This window comes from Anoplopoma fimbria, chromosome 10 (assembly GCF_027596085.1).
Source record: "Anoplopoma fimbria isolate UVic2021 breed Golden Eagle Sablefish chromosome 10, Afim_UVic_2022, whole genome shotgun sequence".
NCBI classification, from domain to species: Eukaryota; Metazoa; Chordata; class Actinopteri; order Perciformes; family Anoplopomatidae; genus Anoplopoma; species Anoplopoma fimbria.
In genome coordinates this window covers 3,838,286-3,863,522 of record NC_072458.1, presented here as the reverse complement: position 1 = coordinate 3,863,522, position 25,237 = coordinate 3,838,286, and the positions used below count along the sequence as shown (strand labels likewise).

The window sequence follows — 25,237 nt, the reverse complement described above, 5'->3', positions numbered from 1 at the left end:
AATTATAAATGAAAGTAAAAAAAGTATCTTAAATCCCTGCCCTGTTAAATTAAAACTTTTCTCGGCTGACCTTCTTGATGAAGGCCACAGAGAAAGTGTCCCAGGAGACGATGCCGTGGTCCATCAGCTCCACGAAGGCCGTCAGAGTGTAGGAGAGCAGGTCGCCAAAACTACGAGACAACGCACACACAGAGACACACATAGACCATAGGAAACTTCTCTCCAGCAGATGGCTTGGAGCAGTGCATAGCTGCAAAACCCAGATGGCTTGGAACATAACGAGGAATGAGCGGTCAGCAGAGACAGAGAGAGGGGCGGCGAAGAGGAGGAGAGGGGGCAGAGGATCACGGGATTAATTCTGCAACCAGGCTTTACTAAAAAAAAGACCGAAAAAACAGGGAGAGAGGAAGAAATGGGAAAGAGGTTTGCGATGCAGTGCAGACAGACTGGCCTTCAAGAAACAGCAGGGGCCGTCAGAAGGCCAGCAGGAGCCGGGCAGCACAGTGCGGCGTTCAATCAGGACCAGAAAGCTACATAACAGAGTTAAGTCATGCAGTTACACAAATATCAGGAGAAATAAATCATTCTGCAAGAGTCACAGGAGGCCAAAGCAGGGAACACATTAAACAGCTGTTATATCCGAGACACATTGCTGCTGGAAGTACTTAATGAAGAATTTAGAAATCATAATAAAAGAAAGGTTATAGAACTTATGGTTGGTCAGACTGCTTGAAGTAATTTCTGCTACTTTGTGTTACAAAACTGTTCAGTAAGCTTTTAACTTCAAAACTTCAGATGTTTTTTGCTTCACCTATAGGTTTCACAATACTGCCCTCTACTGCTGCAGATTGGCATTGCACCCTTCAGATTTTTGTTGGTTCATCCATTATGAAACATTTATGTTTTTATTGTTGTACATACGTTATGTCAAGGTGACGTGAAAATATACAAAAACTATGGTGCTATAGTCAAGGCAAAATATGTTTCCATATGTAATATTAATATAGTTATCTAAACTCCCTTTGAGGATTCAATAATCGGATAATTCAGTTTCATATTTCATAATGCGTTTTAAAGTTAGTCTGCAGAGCTGAAACACCATCAGATTCAGCAATGAAAACCAACCACAGAGGATAATACAATTTAAGAAATAGCTTTTCAAGATACAATTATTCCTGCAGTGGATCATCAGAGAGGTTGACCCACTCATTATGGGTCAGTGTTGCTGCATTGTAGATGATTAGTGAACAGTTGAATGGGCAATTAGTAACCCACGGGACAAAAATACTTTTCTGGGCATTTAGTACTGTAGTTAACTACACAATGCTGCATGAAATCAGAACTGAGGATAGATTAGAGAGAATAAAGGGAACCTTGTTGATGGATGGATGAAGTTCCTGTGGTGATAGAGGCTACGGGCTAATAATGTTGAAGAGAAAGTAAGAAATGTAGCTGAATAGCCCCTCACAGAGAGCAGACAGACAATCCCCTCACCCTGAGCTGCACCGTGTTGTAAAGAACACCAAGATTTAATTCAAGCTTGTACCAAAAGTACAGTAATAATACATGCAGCTGCACTAAACCTTTCATTTTAAAAACAGCAATTCATTGTCGCAAGTTGCAGTTGTTGTTATTTTTTATTTAATTCGTAGTTAGAAATAAATCTTGGCTTTCTTTCAGTCTTTTTTTGAAGAATTAGGAAGTTTTTTTTAGTCTTTTGCCCAAAACCACATGCAAAAAATGAGATAAAACGAGACACTGATTTAGAAATGGAAGCCTGGAAGTGGCTGTGTTATACATATATGATTTCCCATAAGGCACTGGGGCCAGAGTCTTAATCATGCAGACTCGGTCAGCAGGTTAGGAAGAGCACAGAGCCAATGATGTCACCCGGCTGGGGGAGAAAGGGGAGGGGCTTACCAGGGCTTCATTATCTTCTGTAGTTTCTGATAGCGTCTGCAAAGATTTGAGAAACTTTGGTGTCACAGGTGGGAAACAAACAACCTGATCTTTTAGCCAGAACAGATCAGGGAATAACAACATCACAACCTGAAGTCAAGATAATGCGGAAAGTCCAAACAAGTCCAATCTATCACGCATCAAACAAATGATTTCTGATTGTAGAAATCCAGACAGAGCAATCGGAAATTAAATGTCAACATTTCATTCAACATAAACTTTCATACACTGACCTATAGTGAACACGTTTAACAAGTAATCCTACTCAGACCTTAAAAGCATGCCAAGCAGAAACAGTTGAATAAGCATTTTGCCGCCAACCTTCACTGTCACGCAGCAAGCTTTGGTAGAGATGCAAAGAGCACAGGAATGATCAAACAACACTTTCATTTCACAAGAAAAGACACATCCTGTATTACATATAAAATGCTGCGGAAATTAGGCTACACCAAAATGTGGATGCCATGGTATTCCCAAATCAAAATCAAAATAAATGAGAAAACTCAAAAAACGTTGTGTGCCTTCTCAGAATCAGTGTCCCTGTTACTCTGTTTAGTCCACACTGTTTTCATAGTTCCAATGAAAACGCTCAACAAACAGTCACAGGGACATGCTATCAGGAAACTTTTTAAAACATTTTTTAAACACAATTGCATTCACCTCCACTGAACAGCAGAAAAAAAAAAAAACAGTGCAAGAACAACTAAATCTGTGAGAAAATGAGTTGTTTTTGATTTCGGTTAACTTTAAAACAACAACTAAAGTCCCTCTTCGGGTCACTTTTTAAAGTAATACCACCTCTTGTTAAGCTGGTTGAAGTTGCACTGTACATTCTGAACACCCACTGAGTCAAAGCACATTAGATGTTCCATGTTTTAATCAGCAGAGGGCGACGTCTGCCTTTCACTTGGGGTGCTCGTGTGGGCAAATGCAATAGCAGCAGCCTGCCAACTTATTTCTACATGAATACAGTACAACATCTCTGGAAGAAGCTTTAGATCACAGCACCGCTCTGCCCTCTTGAGTCTCCAGCACTGAGCCTCTTGAATAATTACAGTTGGCTAAGTTGGTTGGCAGGCACACTAATGAGCGTGTGTGTTTGTGTGTGTTTCAGACACTGATAGCTATCTGCGTTTACGTGTTTCATAAGCTCCTTTTGTTGAGATGGAAATGCAGCAGAGCCACTTGCTCTCTCACACACACACACACACACACACACACACACACACACACACACACACACACACACACACACACACACACACACACACACACACACACACACACACACACACACACACACACACACACACACACACACACACACACACACATATATATATATATATAAAAGGTCACACAAACTCTCCAGTGCTGGATAACTGATGTGATGGTTAATCAACATAAAAACATATTTAATGAAAGAGCCGGGAGCAGAGTGGAGTCAACATTAGTGCTGCCGCGATGGCTTCCAGCAGTGAGATCAAACAAGGGTCAAATATTTGCTAATTTGACGATTATACGCAAAAAGGAGAAGAGGCTTCAATGATTTCCCGTCAAATAGGAGAAGTTAGCGTAATGCTAGAGGCGCTGCCGTCTCCTACTCAGAAATAGGAGAACATTGAGTGGTTTCTGCTGAGGAGAAGGCATTAAACATCGACCGGAATGTGACCCTTTATGTACAGACAGAACAAAACGATCCGGAGCATGAAAGAAAAAAAAAAATCCTTCAGTTTAACACATTTTTGCTCAATTAAAAGAATCCAGCAACAATTATTGTTTGAAATGCTTTGCAGAGTTCCCTGCCAGCGTTAATCAGTGTGCGTTTGTGTCTTGTTTGGGTTTTTACTGTGCCGTATTAAGAGCATATTTGGCCTTGTGTGTCTATGGAGAAAAAAAAATCCTTATGCAAGCAAACAATTCTTCAATCTATCTCTTCTCTCGCCGGGTACAAAGGGGATGAATAATGAGAGATGCATGATGCAGAAAATGAGAGCGTTGCTGACGGTTGGCTGCGACCGCCCTCCCTGACAGTTTGCACCGTATTTCTGATGTGTCCATGTGTGTGTGTGTCACTCTGCGTTTGTACTCTTACTGTAACTTTCCTCTGGGTTATAACTCTGACTGGAGCCTGGCACTCACACAGCACACTACACACAACACACACACACACACACACACACACACACACACACACACACACACACACACACACACACACACACACACACACACACACACTTCCCACTGGCATCACGGCTGAGAAAATCCACCTCAGCGAAAAATGTCCTCGCTTTAACCTTCAGTTGAGACGGTCTCCAGGGCCCTCCACTGCCATCGCACACACACGGTGAGTTGTTGGATCTGCTGAACAGTCAGAAACCAGCGCAGAGTTCTCTTCTCCGTTGTGTGTAATGTCACTATCATGGTCAGTAAAGGCAAATAGGAGCCCCTGGGCATGTTCTTCACAAGCCAGTTCTGCTGTTTTCAGATTCTGGATGGCACCTTTAGAGTGTGAAACGGGATTACGGCCTGGATGTGGATCCTGTTTGATAGCCTGCGTAGCTATGCTGTAGGCTCAACTGGACGTAGCTGACATAGACCCCCCTTAAAAAACGTAACAGAGCAACCACGGGGATATTACATGGAGACAGAAAGAACTGTTATTGAGGTTGGGCTCCTTGTGTTTTTGTCCGACTACTTTCTATTGCTGGTATATTTTGTTGAAAGGGAAGACAACCTCATAACAATTTGAAGAGAGGCTCTGTAATTGTCTCCTGTTTGGTTTGATATCGAACAAAGACGTTTATTTCCACAGCAAGGTAGGGAAAGATGTTTTTTGCTATCAGTGATTGCATGGCAGCAGTTTTATTTTCAGTAGCTAGATAGGACAAACATTCTCATTATCAGGTCACAAGGTGAATGTTAGAATAGAAACAAGTTCTCTTCATGAACACGGCCTGAAAATGACGCATCTGTCTAGTGTGTCGGTGGTGCCATGAATTCCTAAAGTATCCTTAACTGTATTTAATTCCCACACCAAAGGCAAGTACAGAGGGCCAGCTGCTGCAAAAAAATGACTTGAGGAGTGTCACTGAACTGAGAGCAGGTCAGTGAGCTGCGATGAACTTAACAAATCAGAATGCACAGTGCAACTAACAAAAAACAAAAAAAAACTTGATTCTCACTGACACCAGATTTATGTAAAACTCCACCTGATAGCTAAGACAAGACATTCATTGCCAAAACCCACAATCAAATTAAGTCAGGTTAAATTAAAAATCATGAGCTTAGTATAGGAAACCTATATTAATCTACTGTTCTCTGTCTTCCCTAATCAATTCATCAACAAAAGAATTGGTCGGACAATTGACTTACTCTGTCCCACTCTCCACCATCTGAGTGAGCAGGGAGATGCCGTCCAGGTTGATGAACTCTTGGGCGAAGGTGATGTCCCGCGACGCATTGGCCAGGTCCTTCAGAGACTCCAGCTTGGCGTCCATGCTGGATGACTGGATCCGTTCATGGAGCTGGATGGCAGTCTGGTACTAAAGTGGAAAGTAAAAAGGTAAATGATAAATAACAAATGGCTTGGGATCATAAAAAGTGAGTTTTCTCTCTGTGCATCCACAATGATCAGTGTTCTTATGTAGTTATAAAGGACATTTTGCAACAAAAAAAAAATCAAACTCACAGGAGAGGTGGTCAAGCGCAGGATTGATCCATTCTTTATGTCATTGCGATTCTGTGGAGATTTACAAAGATAAAAGCAGAAGTTAGTGAGCACTTTTCTTTTTTTATGTACCTTGGATACTGCTGCCTGGAGTTAAAAAACAGATAACCAAACCTTTTCTGTGATGTAGAAATTTGTGGCATCAGCAATCTGCAGAGCAAAGTTTTCATGGTTCCCCAAGGACCACCTAATATGCATTGGATGGAGGGAAAAAAGCATTGCCTAATTGGTATTAAAGGGGAGAACATCTTGTGTAAAATACAGCTAATAGAATTTAAGTATGGCGATGGAGAGAGAGAGGGCTTTTGCAAGAAGCCCTCAGAGAATTATTTTCCAACCAAAAGGCATGCAGAAACACATTAAATAGCCAATGCAGACTTACCCCTCACACACTTCTTTAATGATGGCTGAGAGAGGCTTTTTCTGTGAAGAAAGGCAAAACTACATTTAGGCCACCGTCCAAGTTCCTAAAATAGTAGTCAACTCGGATTGAGCTGCAATTATTTTATAGAACAGGACTGACACAATGAGAGGCTGTTCTAAAAGGGCCTGCATTTAACTGTCCGACTGCTGATGTGGGATCACTGACCATGTCTACTGCACCATTTCATATGGTTTTATTGTATGTGAAACTGCTTCCAGATCAGCAGCTGTGATGTTCTGCTCCACAGGGGTGGAAACTAAGTAGCTTTACTCTAGTACTGTTCTACAGTACGTTTATGTTAGAGGTCCTTCTTTGCTAATCTACACTAGATAGGAAATACTGCACTTTTTACTTTATTGTAATGTAATGATATGGCACATATAGTTACATGTTACATAAAAATCATATGATCAGTTTCTAAAATAGTACGTGTATTTATTGATTAAACTATGGTAAGGCTGGTAACTGTTTAAACTTTTTCGATAACTTTGGCAATATGATACTCAAGTTTGGGCACCAAAAATAAAATATTTTGTTACTTTGTGGAACATAATGCTGTTTTTCCGTTTTTTCCTATTTATTAAAATATGAAAATCTTCCCAATGCCTTGATGCTCTTTTGGTTTGGCCTGTCACCATCATTTTCATGCTATCGACTTATTGATATTGCCCGTTGTATTTAGATTTAGTCTCTTAGTTACATAACAATGCCAGAATAAACAGCAGAGTTTACCTTCCATCATTAGACTTGGGCATTGAGCAATAATTGCATATATTATATCTATATTTTATTATTACTTTTTTAACATTCCAATTCCAATGAGTAAAAATTCTAAAATAATTAAAAGTCCATTGCTCTTTTAACATTATTATGCTATTATCTCTGTGACAATATATTATGCAAGGAAAGTAGCTATCGTGACAGGCGTACTTTCAGTTCCATTATGGGAAATCCAGCATTTTAGGACATTTCAGCAACCCTTTCACATTGTAGTACAGATACTTTTACTCAAGTAAAAGATGTGAATACAGTACTGCCCCTAGTACCGCTCCATCAACCGGCCCTGTTTACATTTATGTCTTATCCCCCATTTGATGTTTAGAGCTAAGAGAGTGTTTTAAGGATGGTTAAGGGTCTCTTATCCATACACACAGGCACAAACTTAACCTATGAATACAACCACACATACGCAGCAATTAAGTGAGCTTCTCTATACAGTCACAATGATTGTGTTGCTGCTTCACTGGGGATTACCCTGAGCAACTAAAGACGCTGCTTCAAAGAGCAAAAGCTGTAATGATGAAGATTTACAGGGAGAAGATAATGACGGCAGGATGATGGGCACACAGAAGATGACAGGGAAACAAAGGCAGAGAGGTGACAGAAGAAGAGAGTGGGCTTTTATGTGAACAGAAGATTAAAAAAAAACGAGAATTACGCAAACTGAATAAGATGAAGGGAAAACAACAGCAAACACAGGAAGGAGGAGAGTGGATGATAATGGTGAGAGAGAGCAGCAGAGTGGTTGTTGAACAGAGAGAAAGAGGGATTGGAGGAAAATGACGAGCATGCAAAGTGCATATGGAGGGATGAGGCGACAAATATAGGGAGTGTGTGTGCGCATAATGCCAGGCGGTATTAGCTTAATATCTGCTTGCTCGCCACTGCTGTCATCCTCAGGCTCTCTGGGACCTACAGTACTCTGCCAGACTACACTGAACACACACACGCAATTTTATGACATTTTTAACATGAATAATAATAATCAAATAATAATAATCTAGGTTTATACATCAAATGTTTCGATATTTCTTAGTTCTACTGGAGCTTTTTAAATCAGCAAATCATTAATATGCTCAGTCATCAAAGAAATAGCATAGGTTTGCAATATTTTTAAAGACATTAAACCACTTGTGCATTGCCTGGAGCAATTCCCTCTCTCGTACATGATCAAAGCTTTTTCCAGTTTCTAATTGTATTATTAATAATCTAACATTTAAATGAGTTGCTATTTAAATAACATAAAAGGTAATAACATATTACCACATGTGGAAAACTTTTTAGAACGCGTAATAAGTAAAAAATTGTACTTAGTCTTCGTTCCGTCACATAACCGGTTCAAATCTTAGATCTTTTGCATTCTCCAACAATTATGGTACTTAAATCAGGTATTTGATTAAGTTCTAAATTTGTGCATTCAAATGTGTTTTTCTTCACTTAGAAGCTGGTACGTTGAGGTTTTGTTTTAAAATGTGTTTGTCTCTTTTGAGATGGTGTCTTACTTCTGAATTGTACCTCAACAGAGATTTAGATTATTTGACATAAATTTAAATAATAAACATGATCATACACAGCCTGTTTTAGTTTATAATTAATTTGAAATGGTTTGTTTACATTTAAATCCACAAAACATCGTAATTAATTGACGTTTCCCCGGTTATCACTTGAACAACTCTTTTCTCTTCTTCTCAGGCCTCCATCTGCTCATTTTATCTCATTACCTCTGAGGTCTAAACACATATGGCTTTTGCCTGCTCATCATGCAGGAGTCACCCCACCTCCACTATCACATTTACTAACTACTCTTTCCCTACTCCATCACATTTCCCACCACATCTTCGTTTCTTACTTGTAGCTCTTATCTAAACGATTCACCTTGTGCATTGGTATAAATGTGAAAAGCAAAGCTGTAATTTACAGTATTCTGAAACATACATTATATTAAATCCGATGTTCTTTAGCTCCTGTTATCTGACACAATTCTCCTTTCTAATTTGAAAGATAGCAGATACATTTCATCTTGTCCTTTCCAAGGTCATTCAGTTACACAACAAGTCAACTTTACCTGCTCGTATCAATGACCTGTGGCAGTACGGTCTCACATTCATTACAGACATTAGAAACCATTATTACACACATGGGTACATTTTGCTGCATCTTTTCTGCTTCCTAAAAAAAAATGTTTTGCTGCTATTCTAGAGTCATTATGTACGCACTAAAATGTCCCCCCAGAGGCCATAGAAAACTAAATTAATTCATTTTTATTTTTGGTTTCTTACACATTCTGTCCCTGTCTGATTCACTGCCACATTCAACTGCAGCAATTCCCAAACACTGTCAGCACAAAATGTATAAAAGCTGCTAAAACCAACATTTTTTATATCTTTAGTGAATTGATTGACAATGTAAAATGTGTGTGTTGCTCATAGTGAAGAACCTACAGATAATTATCATTTAACTCTGCAGTTCCTCTCTGCTCTTTATAGAAAATCCTTTTCATTTTATCGGCCGTAACTAATGTTTTGATCCGCGCTCAATGCTCTCAACATTGTTGTTCAGTTGCAATGACAAAGTTTTGTTAAACCCACTGTAAACTACCTGCTTAGGACCAAACAGCAGATAGAAAAAGTTAGTGACTAGCTGGTCGATAAAGTGTAACATTTATAGCAGCTCAAGAGCTTATATTTCCCTCAGGAGTTGGTGGAGAACAAAACAGAGCTACAAAGAGGTGAAAATTGGACTTATATATTCATCTGATGGCCAGAGACAATTCAGAATGAATGGTAATATTTCTCCTTAACAGCTGGATGTGTAAATTAGCAACTGTTTACAAGCAAGTTTGCCACATCTGCTCAAAAGCTGATGGAATGTCTGTATGGTGTTTACAGCTTGTTAACGCTGCCCGAGTTGCAAAACAAATCAGTTAATGCAGGTTTAAAGAAGCTATGTTGTCTATGATGTTTGCATAACTAACAACACTGTTTTAAAACAAAGGTTTAAGATCTATTTTAGTTTTATACAGCCTCACACCATAGTGTATCAAATACCATGACATTTTGTTTCCCTTTAGTTTGGCTTAAATTCTCCTGCTTGTCGGCAAAACCTATTTTCTCCCCACAGACATAAACACCTTGTCCTCCTCCTGTTCTATATTACATTTCTGACAAAAAAAACAACATTACAACAGTCTGCACTTGTACCAATTCCCCAGCGTTCCAACACAAATGTCGGACTTTCGTGCCTTTGGGGGGTATTGAAGGTATTTGAAAAAATGCTGAAATCACAGTGTAATTTATGCACACACACACACACAATATCAAACCCACACACACACACACACACACATAGACGCAGAGGTTCCTAAACACATTGCAGAGGAGCACAAACAAACACAGAAAAAAATCTCCCATACAGATGGATACATGTATACACAGAGAAGTGATGTCAACACACACACACATAGTAACAAGTATGTGTGTTGCCACGCAAACACACCCACACAATTTCACTAATGCAGAGTTGTACCCACAGAGAAACACACACACACACACACACACACACACACACACACACACACACACACACACACACACACACACACACACACACACACACACACACACACACACACACACACACACACACACACACACACACACACACACACACACACACACACAGTCTCAAGACAGCACGAGCACATGAAGCCCACTCCCCATCGCATGACTCAGACAGCCATATGCTGCTGCAGGGTCTATTGTACATAGGAGATGCAGAAGGATGTAGAAGAGGTGGGGGCTGTTGTTGTAGGAGGCAAAAGCGCAAGTTTCACAGTTGCAACAAAAGATGGGGAGGAGGAGTGAGAGGGGGGAACGAGAAGGAGAAAAAGCCAAAGGAGGACAAGGAGGAGGATGCAACAGATAGGAGGAACAAGAGAAAGATGACAGTGAGAGAAAAGAGAATTAGAGAAGAGCGGAGGAAGGGGGGGGAGGAGAGGTGCTTTAAGACGAAAGAAAGACCAAACTGGAGCTAAAGACGTTGAACAATTCAGACTGCGAAACCCTGCTGATAACGGGTCATTAAAAACTACATCCCTAAATGTACACTTGCGCGCCTTAATGACCTCACGGCAAACCCAGAAGCACATGTACTCCGTAGTTCAATGCCTCATTCAGTGGTTAGTCCATTGAGAAGGGTAATCGTGGCTCCAGTTGCCACGGTGACTCATAGCTTGTACAATCATTAGCCCATCTGTGAGTCACACAGAGAATAGGCCATTTTACACACTGTATGTGTAATCAAACAACGCAACAGTAAACATGTCACCCTGTCACCACATGAGGTGGGTATTGTTTGGACTAATCATTTCATTAGAATGTCATCCGCTGTTTGTTTGACGCTGATGAGCTCTACAGCGTTGCCTTTACCTGAGAATTCATGTTTGAGCCGTTTGTTGAAACACATGTTCTCATAGCCACTGATCAGGCCATTAGCATTTGGATTTTATCACCAGAGATTCCATTAGTTTCATCAAAATTATCTCTGGTATTGCTGAAAATGCCCACCACATTATGACAAGTTCTTTATTTTATTATTCAAATCCACATCCAGTATCAAATACATTTTCGATTCTGATTTGGGTTTAGTTTTCAGTACTTTTAAGTAGTAATTAATTAAAGTTATACATAACTAAAACTAAAAAAAACCCATTAAATTAAGACCTGCTATATACACTAAAACTTAACTGTTATTAGGGCTAGCTAACGTTCACAACCGGCAGCTACAACTAGAAAACTAGATGAGTACCTGAAGACATGAACTGATGATTAAATATGTATCATTACATATTTTATTAATAGGTGTAACCTTCTTATATTTTATGCACTACTTGCTGTAAATTCTAGAGATGTGGATTCAGAGCTATTATGAAAATAAAATATCAATTTCATATCCATAAAAGATCCACTGGGAGATTTACCTTAGTTTAATTCAACGTCATAAGCTAAATCATGCCTCCAAAAATAAGAATCACACTCTGTTCGTCTGTTTGAACACAAACACAAAACACACCTGCGGTAGTACAGAAGTGTTACAGGGTGTTTTGTCTTTTCACTCACATATTATTTTGACAGCATAAATTTAAGAACTATAAATTCATTAAGCTCAGAGGCTTAAAAAATCTCATTTAGAAAGATCCCTTACCAGACAACAGGAAAAAAAGATCATTTTAGCAATTACAGGATCAACATTAATAAGCCAGAGCTGATAAAATGTTCCCTGTGTCATTTTAATGTCAACGGTAGCTTAAGATGACAAGCCTGCTATTTGAATGTTTTGTCCATTTTCCTTCTATATGAGATTTTTTAACCTCTGAGCTTAATTAGTTTATAGATCTTAAATTCATGGTGTAAGATTAAGATTAATCATTAATAAAAGAGCCTCCACCATCACATTCAATGTAATGTCTTCATGGTTACGTCAAAGCTGCGGCTGTGTTGCCTGTTTAACCTTGTTAATCAAGGCACATCCTTTTGGTAATTAGTATAATTGTAAAGAAACAAAGATGGCTCATGCTCTGATCGCATCCGCCAACCCTTCCAGACATACACACACCCCCACACACATCTTAACGACTTTCACTGTATCCACAGCAGCGGATTACTGTACAAATACTGTGTTTAGACAAAACAAGCAGGACTCTCAAGGTGAGTGTCACACAGACAGAAGGTTTGCTTGGTTTTGTCTTCTAAATGTAGGTCTCTGTGGATTTAAAGGACAGTAAATGTGCTGATAAGTCTTTTTTTTGTGCTCAGACACCTACCTGGTCTATCTCCATGAGCTTGGGGAAAGCCCCCGGCCACTCAATGGCCACCTTCACGATGTCTGCCGGCGGCGGCATGGCTGACGGGGGAGTTGGGTGGTGTGGGACTCGCGGCCTCACCCCTCTGTCACTACTTCTGGTGGTAGCTCATCCAAACCTGCAGGACAAGAGTGAAGGAGAGGATGGAAAAAGAGATGGAGGAAGACAGAGGTGGATGGGAAATGAAAAGAGAGGGAAAAAAATAAAAGAGGCACATTAGTCAAGAACTTAGTCTTGGTATTTGAGTAGTTTGCTTGCATTAGTGTCCTATAGGAATATGGAGAAAGGTCAAGGAGGGCATTGATGAAAAAAATCCATAAGACACGAGTACAGCGCTGCACTCAGGCTGCTCAACAGCAATTGGTTAATTCACATTGGCAGCAGAAGCTACTGAACAACTCAAACCAATAATTCACTTTCATGCAACATTTAAGGGTTTAGAGGAAAGGAGTCAATTGAACTACTTAGACCAGTTTACTGTTATTTATGCCCACACGTTTAAAAGCCGGCCCCTTATAGCACCATCACCATCTGAGGTCTGACTCCCTAGCTGAAATGTATAAGGGTCCATCATCAGTGCTCGTATAGAAACCACACGCATAAACTGCCATCCCTCCTCATCAACCCACAACTAGAACACACTATCCGGTTTGTGTGCCATCATGGTTGATATTCAAAGCTAAACAGTTCATGCAAATATCTCCAAACACACAGTTTATCATCTTACACCTTAAACAAACTAAAGCAGACAAACAGATTTTTATCCGTCCTCTAAGGTGATTTTTCTTTGAGCAGAACCCTAATTTAATTTGCTGTTATAGACAAACAGAACATTAGGCTGTGCTGGTGGGACAACTTAATTCAACTCAAAGTTTAACTGCTAATGAGGTCACAGCAGGTGAGTGAAGAGAAAAGTTACATTGTTTTTTTTAACAAGATCTACTCTGTTTCACAGTCTTTTAAACACAGCAGAAAGACCCAAACTAACCAGCATTTCAGCATTTCACTATGACTTCCAGAAGTATGTGACTCCTTTCAGACATTTCCCGGCAGTTTGAGAGATAAAGCAGCTCAAATCTCTCTTTCACTAAAGTGATGATGCAGCACTTTAGCCACAATAGCCAGTAAGCATACAGGAAAGAAACAGCTTTTAAAGCAGCTTATAGCACAGAGATCCTTCCTCTGCTTCTACGAGTATTCCTCCAATTTGACACATGAAGGTGAACACAAAACAGCCTGTGAAAACATTTGTGTCATGTTTTCTGTGGCGAGACCAATATATCTGTGGATATTAGCATATTTCAGATATCAGGCTATATGCACAAGACATTGCAGTATATTCATTATTTTCCTGGCTTTCAAGTCCCCCCCCCTTTATGCTGCAATATCAAATTAGTCTTTTAACAGACGAGGGGGTAAAGTAAGGATTAGAAATTCCATGGAAATTAAAAACAGGAGGCAAAGGCATTGGACGGAGAGTGGTCAAGGAGGGACAGAGTGTAAGGTGAGATAAGAGCTTTTGTTGGACATTCATTTTCCAGTGAGCCACAAAGACACAAGAAATAAAGACTGTCATGTCTTTCACTACTCAAAACGCAACTGAAATACACAAACAGACTCTGAATCTGTACTTGGTTCATAAGCATAAAAAACAGCACATCTACACTCACTCCTCTGTCATGCGATTCGAATATTGAACCTGTATCCTCCTGGGTGGCCCCTCCCTGGCCCCTGTCCCTTTGCAGAGGACTACTGCGATATCTGACAGAGGAACCGACAGCCGGATTGACCTGAAACCCTGCGGCTTTCTAAAATAAGCCAGTAAGAAGCTCCATGGTGGAAAAACTGCCAAATCACAGTCACTCCAAAGCCCCACAGGGGGAGCTGGGTAAAGCCACTTGGGTCTGCTTGCAGGGGGTCTAATAAAACCCACCATCACACAGCAATCAAGTGGAAAATGTCCCATAGATATACTCAAAACCGACTGAGGAAGCCATCAATAATTTATCTTCCTAGCCTGTCTCGGAAACTTGGATCATCCTAGTTCCTGGTTGAGAAGCCGGTTTTCATATTTAATCTCAATCCATAATGCATTAAGACTGTCTTGGGGTGATTCTTGGGGGAGAACTACCGAGGAGAATAGTGCGAGAGTTGATAAAGACAGCATGTGTGCATGAATAGTGAGTGATGAAAAATGTGTGTGCACAAAACACTGACCAAACTTGTTTTTGTGTGAACGTCTAGAGTCTGTGTCCTACTGTACAGTGCAAACAGCGCTGTGTGAGTATTTACATGCGTGTGTTTGACGAGCCTGTATTAATCTAAAGATTGTTTACCTAATGAGACTGGCCCGGCCTTGTGTGCGAGTCACCCCATAATGATCCACATAGCCTTTATTCAAGGGCCTGTTGCCATGGCAGCCGCTGCATCAATAGCTCGAGATGGGGATGCATCTTTCTTTTCCAAAGCGCGTGTCATACTCAAGTCACGTTTGTCACAACTCCCCAAATATGACTCACTCCACCCCTCTGCTCTGACCAAGTGTGTTCATTGAAGATTAGAGCGGTTTTGTAGCATTTGTTAAATACTGTGTGAGACACTTTGCCTTCAGTAACGTTCAGTGCATGCAGCTGTTTTGCGTCTCTCTCTCACTACTGGTCACATTCTTAAAAAAGCAAGGTGGTGAATAAGATGTAGAAAGATAAATATAGAAGGAAAACACTGAGACAGATAGATATAAACTAGAACTTAACTTGATGGACTACTTGCTAAAACAAACATGTATAGTTGTAATAATATCAGCAGCACCGTCCTGTTTATTCTCTGTTAGAATAGAAAATGTGTCCCTAAAGACTAGCCTTACTGTACATATGCAGAGAATGTGTGAATGGGTGATTCATACAGTTCTATTCTGCAGAAAACAGAATGTTAGTCATCTATGCACAGATTACCCTCCTTCTCTATACTGACTGAAGACATGGAGAGGCAGTTTAAGCTATAAAACTGCCACTCTTTAAACAGACTAATTCTTAACCATGTTTTGTCTTTAAGGATTACAATGTCGGTCTGCTTGTCTGTCTGAAATATCTCAAAAACTGTGAGATGGATTACTATGATTTTTTGTACAGACACTCATGTTCCCTTCAGGATGATTTGCAATGTCTTTGGTCCTTTGATCCTCTGACTTTTCAACTTGTGCCACCATGAGGTTCACATTTGTGGTTTAGAATGACATTTTTCAGCAGTTATTTGAGGGTTGTGAGATTTGGTTTAGACCTTCATATCTCTCTCCCTCTGAATATACCTGCTAAGCTAATGAGGTCCCCGTAAGCTGCACTTTGTGTTCGGTGCTTTTCTAGTAAATGTAAGCATACCGACATGCTCAATTAAGATGAAAAGCATTGTGATTTAACAGTTCTTTGAGCTAAATACGGAGTAAAGCCTCACAGACCCACAAGTATGATTGTAGACTCTTGACTCTTTTCAACACCAAAAAAGAGAAAACCTTAAGGGTCATTCTGGTTTATGAAAATTCTGGTATTTTTGGGGGTATTTTTTACCAAACAGTTATGCTTAAATTGTCAGCAATTTTAATGTCACAAAGTCAATTTCTGAGGCCTGTGAATGTGGTGCTAAAGGTCCAACATGACAAGAAACATGAGCAGGAATTGTTCAGAGAGGTTTTAAACAAACACTTAGGAGAGGTTAGCCGAACTCATTTGAAAGAGAAAAAGAAGGGAAACAAACTGCCTGTTGTAAAACTACAACCAGTTCAATAAATTGACTGGGATGATATATCAGCCAATATTAGCTTATCGTATACAGCAGAAACTGGGTATCTGTTGCCGGAAGTGTAAGTGTGAAATTGCGGTACAGAGAAGCCAAAGATATATTTGAGAAATCGTCACACTATTACCCAAAGGTGGTTTGGTGTGCCATGTTGCTCTGTTGTCACATTACAGTAACTGGTGAGTGCAATATTGTCACAACTGATAGAAATGGACAAACTTCCAAAAATACGAAGAAGTAATAAACAGTGGAAAGTTTGTTTGTTTGTGTAAAGTCAAAAATAAGGCTATCCTTCTGATTGAGGATTCGCTTTGGTTCTCCAGTAAAGACAGCGATTGTGTGTGTGTGTGTGTGTGTGTGTGTGTGTGTGCGTATTCCGAGCACCTTGTCATCATCTTCCGAGAACTACAGATGACTCAGAGATGGACGGCCTTGAGGCTTATTGATTGAAGACACACACACACACACACACACCAGGACACACACCAATCTCATTGCTGACAGCCACAGTAAATCCCTTAAAAATGGGCTCAAATGTAAGTGAGAGACAGCGCTTCAACACCAGGCATGTACAATATGAGGAAAAAAATACTGGGATGCGATAATGTTGAATAATGCGATTATAATATTACTTGCAATAAAATAAACAAATATTAAAGTGTACACAGTATTCTGCTAAAATACGATAAATTGCTCATTACATTGAACCGATCACAAAAAGGCACCAAGGAAAAAATTATGATAGTTCATTTGTAAAGTGTTGTTTTCTACTGATACTCTCTTTCAACTAACCCCCCAAAATCAGTGCAATATTGCAGTTTTTCACAATGTGTTGACCTATTCAGCTCACCATCTAAGCAACAAGGTTTCACACAATGTTCTCAGGTGTGTGTGTGTGAGTGTGAGTGTGAGTGTGTGTGTGTGTGTGTGTCTCATATATTCTCTACATGTCATCATGAGTGTTTACTACAGCCTGGGGGGCTGTGTATCAGATCCCAATCTGTCGCTCTGGCATCTAATCGTAACTTCCTTACAGTGTAAATGAAACCTTGTTTTGGCGTTCGCTGCTGTCAGAGCTCATCATGTAAGAGCAGGTGATTTACTGCAACCTGGTTCAGTTGAGTGAGTGTGTGTTTATTTTTTCACTCTGCCAGAGGTTTAAACAGGCTATCGTGACACAGAACCCACTCCATCTTTTTTATTTACAGAAGAACATTTTCAGGATCTGACCCCGCTTCCTTCCTTTCCACTTTTCCACTGTTCATTCATTTTGTCGACCACATCTGACGTTTCTCTATTTCCTGCCAAGTCTCTTGCTCCTTTAGAACATATCATTTTGCAAAATGACCACAATACATAAATCAGACAATGAAAACATTAAACAGACTCCAAGATCTCTTTTTTTCATTCCTTCCATTGTTTAATTGCGCTAATGTATGCAACACAATGCTGCCAAAACCATCACACCACTCTAACTGGGCTGCAGTCCAGCAAGGTATTGTGATCTGTGAATGTGTATGTTTGAAGTTAATCTGTCTTCAGGCACTCGCCTACCTGCCGTAACGAGAGAGGCATGTGCCATTTGGTTACAGTGGCCATAAATCCTCAGGATTAGCTCCAAAAGAGCTTAAAAAAACAAATCTCATGTTACCTGTGATCTGATCTGTTGCCCAAGGTTGAAATTAAGGAACAAAAACCATCAATAAAGAGAGGACAGAGGGTAAGAGGAGAGGAAACAGAGAAAGAGAGAAGGCTGGTGATTTGTTGGGCAGCAGAAGAGTGCTGGGTTTCACCTCAATAATTCAAGATGTGTAATGTGAGGGTCACATCGTCGGTAGAGGGAGGACGGGGAAGGAGAGGGGAAGGTAAGAAATGAACATGAGAGGACACTGAGAGGGAGGAAATGATTGAGATGTCATAGAAATGAAAGAATGGCAGACAAAGACAATATAACCTTAAGATAAACTGAAGAAATACAAGAGGAAAAAATAGCAAGGCAGATAGAAACAGGAGGAAAAAGACAAAACATAGCAAGTAAAGAAAAAAGATAATAACAGAGCAATAGATAAAGATGAAAGGGAAGAATAAGAGAAAAGTCGGACAGAACGGTTAGAGAAAGAAAAATACAGAGCAGCAGAAGTTAGAAAGCCAAACGTAACCCTCCCTAAACTTTACCTGGAAGTGAATTTAAGAAGAACATATCCAAGACAAAGAAACAAAAAGCTGTATGTACAAGTATTACACACAATAAAATGCATAGGTACTAGTACTGCTAATAACTTTGCTACTATTGCATTATGGCACTCGCCTCACTACATTTCCAGCTCTGTTGAAGAATCCATCAACATCACTTTTTAATAGCTTGCAACAACTTTCAAAGAATTTATTAAAACACATATCTGGTAAAGAAAAAAATGAGTATGCCTAATTGCCGTATTTACATTATTTCAACACTTTGAAGCGTAATTAAAACTTTTTGAGGACTTGCTGATAGAGAAAGTGACACACAGCGTGAGAATGGGAGGCATGAACATCAAGGGGAACATGATCCAAGTGGAGCACATCCTCTCCTGCCAGTTCCCCCGGGGCCTTATTATGAACCCTAATGGTGTGAGAGAACATGAGGCAGCAGCTGTTTTTCTGCACACACGATGTCAATGTGACCAACCAGCACTCGAGCCTTTGTTAACACATTTAAGAAACTGTTATCCTCCTTTTTTCCCCCAAGCTATGTCAACATTTAAATGTTAGGAGTTTTTAAGATGACCTCAGGCTTTTGCATTTAATTGTTACTCAATTTGGAGCAGACAGTGTGATCTCCCATGGGTTCTCTTTAAATCATTTTGACACATGATATATATTTGCCACAAATTAATAGTATCGATGCCTCTCTCCCTCTACTTTCACCGTCACGTCAACGCTTTTTCAGGCTTTCATGCCTCTCCCATCACCTGTGTTGTTAATGAATCTTATACGGATGTCTCGATCAAGTTTTCTGGCTCTGATCCTGATACAGAGTCTGATCCGATACTTATATACATGTTTAATAAACATTTAGGTAAATATAATACATTGAAATAAATCTGACACACCTTATTTTTCCAAGCTACATGATCCAAATACTGACGGCTCTGATTAAAATGATAAAGTTCATAAGCTTGAATAATTGATACCTGAACGAAAGTACTTTTTTCAAACAACTTATAGTCCAGCCACTTCTTAAGAAAATCTGACTCACCTTGACTATTCTAAATCATTTTATACCTAATTTTAGGCCTTGATTATTTTGGTTTCGAGAGGATTGTAATGTATAATTGACATAAACAGCAACATCATATAGTCACTTGTGGGAAACCAAACATGCTAGCATAACAACCTCCTTTAAGCCACTTTCACCCACTCATACCATGAAGCAAGCAGCAGCATGAGGCCGCCCTGTGATCAAAATCGTTTTCTTAGGCTTCAAAAACGAATCCTCCAGAACTGCCACATCCTGTGTTATGGCTCTCGTGTACACCCTCAAGTTTCACAATATCATGTGCATTTTGGGTCTATATATAATCATGCTGAAGTATATGCAGACGTCTTTGTGTGTGTGGGTGTGTGTGTGCGTGTGCGTGTATTAACCTATGTGCTGGGTGGATTTCAAAAGAAACCCTTCTAGCTCTTCATCTGATGCTTCTACAAAGGGCCCGCCTCGCCGCAGGGGCCTATGTGTGTGTGTGTCTGTTAGTGTGTGTGTGTGTAAGACAGGCAACAAAAAGAGCACCATCCTTTATCTGAGAGCAGATACAAAAGGCCACCGACATGGTGCTGAGGACTGAGTTATTGTTGCTCCAAGCGTGACGCCCACACACACACATACACACTAGCCACAGGATGGTCATGTTACACCCTTGAGGAGAGGTGTGTGCATGACAGAAACACACGCACACACACACACACACACGCACACGCACACACACACGCACACACACACACACACACACACACACACACAACACCTATGTGAAATTCAGTGCTTTACAATCTCTGGTTTAAAGTTTCGAACCGTTTCCCATCAGGCCTGTCAGATGAACTAAAGTACGGCTTCATCAACACAAACATTTATGTACAAAAATAAGTGATTTCTTATCCATTACTTTAAGCTATTTTAACCGTATATAATTAACGTTTAGCTTTCAATTTCATCTGCTTATCGTCAACTCTCAGCTCTCCATTTCAAACCATTTATCCGTTACTTCTATCCAACCGTATACCAACTAGTTTTTACAGACTCTTAATTGCAACATTTGTTCTGTTGTTGATTTTATATTGGTTTGTTTTTTAATCAAATGTATATGTTGGCTATGTACCCCTGGTTTGAAATCATTGAGAATCTTAAAACAAAAAACACACAGTGGTCCTGATAGTAAAACATCAAGACAACACTGAAGCTAAGAATCTTAAAAATGCTATTGTGTTATGCCCAATCACTACCAAATACACATACATACCCAACACCCAGCCCACAGGAAGGCTGCGGGCTCTAAGACAAAGGGCTGGAAAAACAGCTACAACTAAAGGAAGAAGACAAAAGGAAAAGAGGGAAAGCTGAGGTCAGGGTTTAGAAATATGGCTTCTTGATTCGACCAAAGGAGGAAGTGCCATGCTCTTAAAGGCTTAACATGCAAACAATATGCTAAGCAAACACCAAATGTGTTCCTTAAACTAAAACACCAGCGCATCAAATGAGGAAATTTGTTTTTTTATCTAATTCAGTTTGACATCTTCTGAAATTTTGAGATTGGACTGACAAGCATGAGAGCAGCCTTGTGACTTCTCTCTGAGTGCCTCTTTGTGTCACATACTGGTTTCCACTAAGATGGTGCAAAAAGGATATCCTGTCAAACGTTGGTACCAGCAGCTCGTAACAACTCCCAACAGCAGCCGACCGACCTACCGCACAGGCGTGAGCCAGCTAAGAGGAGACAAAGTGTCTATGTGCACACGCGATACTGAGCTGAATCTCCTGCATGTGTATCCAGAAAGATAAAATCTGCACACAGAGTAGAACGAGTGAAGCAAGGAGTTACAGTGTAGCCTAAATAGTGTGTTGTGAGCAGAGCAAGCCAGCAATTTGAGGCAAACAAGTGAGTCAGAAACAATTAAGAGGTACTTGGATGGGATCCTGCACACCCAGATAATCAAAACACTGGAACATTTAAAGACAAGAAAATACAAAGCAAAAACAGGCCCGCAGGCAAAAAACTAATCCATGATGTGTAATGAATGTCAAGGAACCTTCATATTGCCAAGTTTACTTTACAATGCAGCAGATTTATCATCAGTGTAAGTATTCTCTTTCTTTATCCTTTCCAAAATTACAAACTACCAACACCACATTTCCATCAGTTCAAAACCATGAGGCCACAACGCTCAACCGTCTTAAAACACGTTCGTTCTTTGACATTTCCATTCTTCTCCGGTTAGACGTGGAAAACCAAAGTCGAGTCCCATCTCGGCTCAGCCAGCAGACATGTACAGTCCGTACCAGGACATGTACTTCTCCAGACTGCAAACATCTAACCACAGTGTTCGTGCCCACTGGTGACACACTGGAGAGGAGAGGAGGCAGGAGAGTGCAACGAGCCGCACCCTGAGGCCTACTGCATCCTGTGTGTAGCGTGAAGGAAGCGTTAAAAAAAAAAGAATACACCATGAAGACGTGAGGACTCACCCGGAAAACTTGACAACCAACAGGCTTGCTAGTTCTTCTCTTAATCAACCGCGACTTGTGCAAACAATGGCTTGAAGTGGAGAGAGAGAAGGCGACTCTTTTCTAAGCAACTTTAGTCTGAGTATCTGCCCGCAAGTGAAGTGCCCTCAGCATCATAAGCCATAGACAAAGACTTCACAGCAGTTTGTGCAGTGCTTCGCCTCGGGCAAACTACAGTGCTGAGAGAGACAGACAGAAGGAGGAAGTAGGCGTTTGTCGACAAAAGAGGAAACAGGTCTGTCAGCCGGAAAAAAGCGGCAAAATTTAAAGATAAATGGCAGCGAGTAAGAAGAGACTAGTCTGATCCACACGTGAAGAAAAAACATGCATCCCTAGCAATTAAAAACACACTTAATTGAGCTGATTGGATTTATTAACGGGAATCCCATCTCATAAATATATCATTAGTGTTCCCCTCCTCCAGTGCATTGCTGTGAGAATAAACAACTGGAGCCTTTAAAACATGTTAGTTTTGCATTGGACACACAGCCAGCCTGGATCTGTCTCGAAGAAACTAAATCCACTGAGCAGCATTATATCTTGTTTGTTGAATTCATACAAAGAAACACAAGATATTGTGGTTTAACTTTGGGTTATGTGCTGGACTTCATCTTGGCCGGGTGCAATAACTACCGTGAGCAAATCGAGCAGTTTTCCTTACTTATAGTCTACATAAGCTAATCCGCTGCTGGCTGTATATACATCAGACATGGAATAAGTGTTATCGCTTTTACAGCAAAGTTAGATTCAATGAAGGATTTAATACTGCGGTTCAAAGACGGCCAGAGAGCAGGTTACAACAAAGGTAGCGCACGCTTTCACTTCCTCTCAATCACCGCTGATGCAACAGTCAGAACAGTCTGGAACAAGCACCTACCGAGTGAGTCAGACAGTTTACACAAAAGAACACTGATCATGAGCTAAGAGGCTAAATGCCAAAATTAAATATTTACTGTTTGAGAAGGGCAATGACATCTTCATTTCAGACTGGGAGCTCAACAGGCCATCTGTGCAAGTGTCACACAAAAACAGATGTTTACTCCACCCAATGGTGAGGTCAACTTTGGTTTTCGTATAAATCCCATAAATGCATGCAGCCAGAGTTCTGACTCAAACTCCTTAGAGCCTCAGAAAGACAAGCATCCAACACTTAACCCCAAGTTGCTCCTGAAGGCTTGCCATCGGTGTGGACTGGATGTTGCATGAATGTTAGTTAGAGTCTGATGGTGGCACCTTGCATGGTAGCCTGTCATCAGTGTGTGAATGGGTGAATGATATGTAATATACTACTGATTGTAAGTCGCTTTGGAGAAAAGCGTCTGCTAAATGACTGTAATGTAATGTAATGTAAAGTAGAGAAACTGTTCAACACAGAAACACCAGCTAAAGAACAACAAGCTAATAGAAACCTATTCCAACCTTCATTGGGTTTTATCATGTGCCAAGCAGAGAAAATAAGGGAAGAAGACAAGGGTGTGTGTGAGTCGAGCTGCCTGTGCTTTGGTTTGTCCTCTACAAAAAAAAAAAAAAAAAAAGTTTCAGGAAGATCTGGGGAAGTGAAAAAGTTTAGAGGACCTTTGCCACTAATGAATTCTTGCTGCACAGCTAAGAACGTTTTTTTGTGATTTGCACACAACTGTCCGTCAGGAAAGATTAAACAGTGAAGCGGAGTGAAGTCTGCTGAGTCAGAGATCTCACTTGGGATTCTCCCCAACTCCATGTCAAAGCTTTAATAATCTATCCAAACTATCACGGCCCCCTGATGAATACCCGCCTCTGTGCTCTCCTTCAGCCCCAGTGATCTATCCAGGATGCTGCTCTGTTTCAGGCTGAATCCTGTCGGGAAAAAAACCTCTTCAGCCCCTTTTACAATCACTGCGACGGCTGCTTTTGTCAAAATTCAAATTCTGTATTTAGGTCAAACATGGCTGAGGAATTTGCATCCCTTCACTGTATCAAAGTCATCGTCCATCCTGACATATTTTAGATTTATAGTCAAAAAGGTCATACGGACATAAAGTGAAATACATGATTTTGTACCAGTATTTTGAGAAGTTTCTACATGTTTTGCAGTAATTGGTGTTTACTATGACGAACAATTCAATTCAGCATTTCAAGCTGATCACAGCTGTTGTTCTCCATGAACAAGGATCAAACTGTCAACAGCCAGCTTTAAAGCCCACATGTGATGAGTGATTGATACTGATCTGATGGAGATATTTTACTTGCTCAAGCAGCAGCAGATTGTAGTTTGGTCAGAGTGCTGTTAACCTGACTGCCTGAGCTGTTTGTTGATCCAATCGGGAGCTATTAAGCCTTAGTATGCAAGGCAGGATGTGTTGTGTGCACTGTCTTAAAGACATGTGAGACATAATTACTACTGGCAATCATAAAGGCTTTAGTTTGTGAAAATCTGATATTATTGACTGGCAAAACAGGGAATCTTGCTTGCTGGTGTAGCAGTTTTTGGAGGCAATTGTTTTATTTACAAGGCAAGACAAAATAAAATCTGCGCTGCAGTAAAGCCGTGGTGCCCAGAAATGTATTCGTAATGTCAAGTAAGGCAAATCATTTTTATTTATATAGCCCAATATAAAAACTCTGCCTCAGGGGTTTACAATCTGTATCATACGACACCCTCTGTCCTTTTCAACCTTCGCAGCAGATAAAGAAAAGAAATCTCCCCCAAAATTGTAACAGGGTAAAAAAATTGAAGAAACCTCAGGAAGAGCAACTGAAGAGGGGTATGTTGTGTGTGCAGAATGGACCAACATAATGAAATAACTATACAGACAATCCGTGTGACAAATGATACATATGTGATATGAAAAGTGGAATGTAGTATCTTGTAAAAGCACTGTATCTAAGCTTGTTTAAAAACCTCCAACAGTATCTTTTTCGAACCTTTTTGACTATTAACTGTAGGATAATATT

General features: G+C 40.2%; 1 protein-coding gene across 4 annotated transcripts in view; it reads right to left on the bottom strand.

Annotated features, from left to right (window-relative positions):
* Positions 1-25,237, bottom strand: part of elmo1 (engulfment and cell motility 1 (ced-12 homolog, C. elegans)) — a 101,240-nt gene that overhangs the window by 55,879 nt on the left and 20,124 nt on the right. For 2 of the 4 annotated variants that reach the window (XM_054605821.1, XM_054605820.1), the window contains 7 exons: positions 12,718-12,874; positions 6,075-6,115; positions 5,807-5,879; positions 5,654-5,704; positions 5,338-5,507; positions 1,921-1,956; positions 71-170 (listed from right to left, as the gene is read on the bottom strand). In XM_054605821.1, the coding sequence (XP_054461796.1) occupies positions 71-170; positions 1,921-1,956; positions 5,338-5,507; positions 5,654-5,704; positions 5,807-5,879; positions 6,075-6,115; positions 12,718-12,795 (549 nt within the window). In that variant the 5' untranslated portion in view covers positions 12,796-12,874. Of the gene's footprint in view, positions 1-70; positions 171-1,920; positions 1,957-5,337; positions 5,508-5,653; positions 5,705-5,806; positions 5,880-6,074; positions 6,116-12,717; positions 12,875-21,041; positions 21,085-22,264; positions 22,480-25,237 lie in introns of those variants that run through there. The other 2 variants (XM_054605819.1, XM_054605822.1) reach the window with 2 other exon arrangements.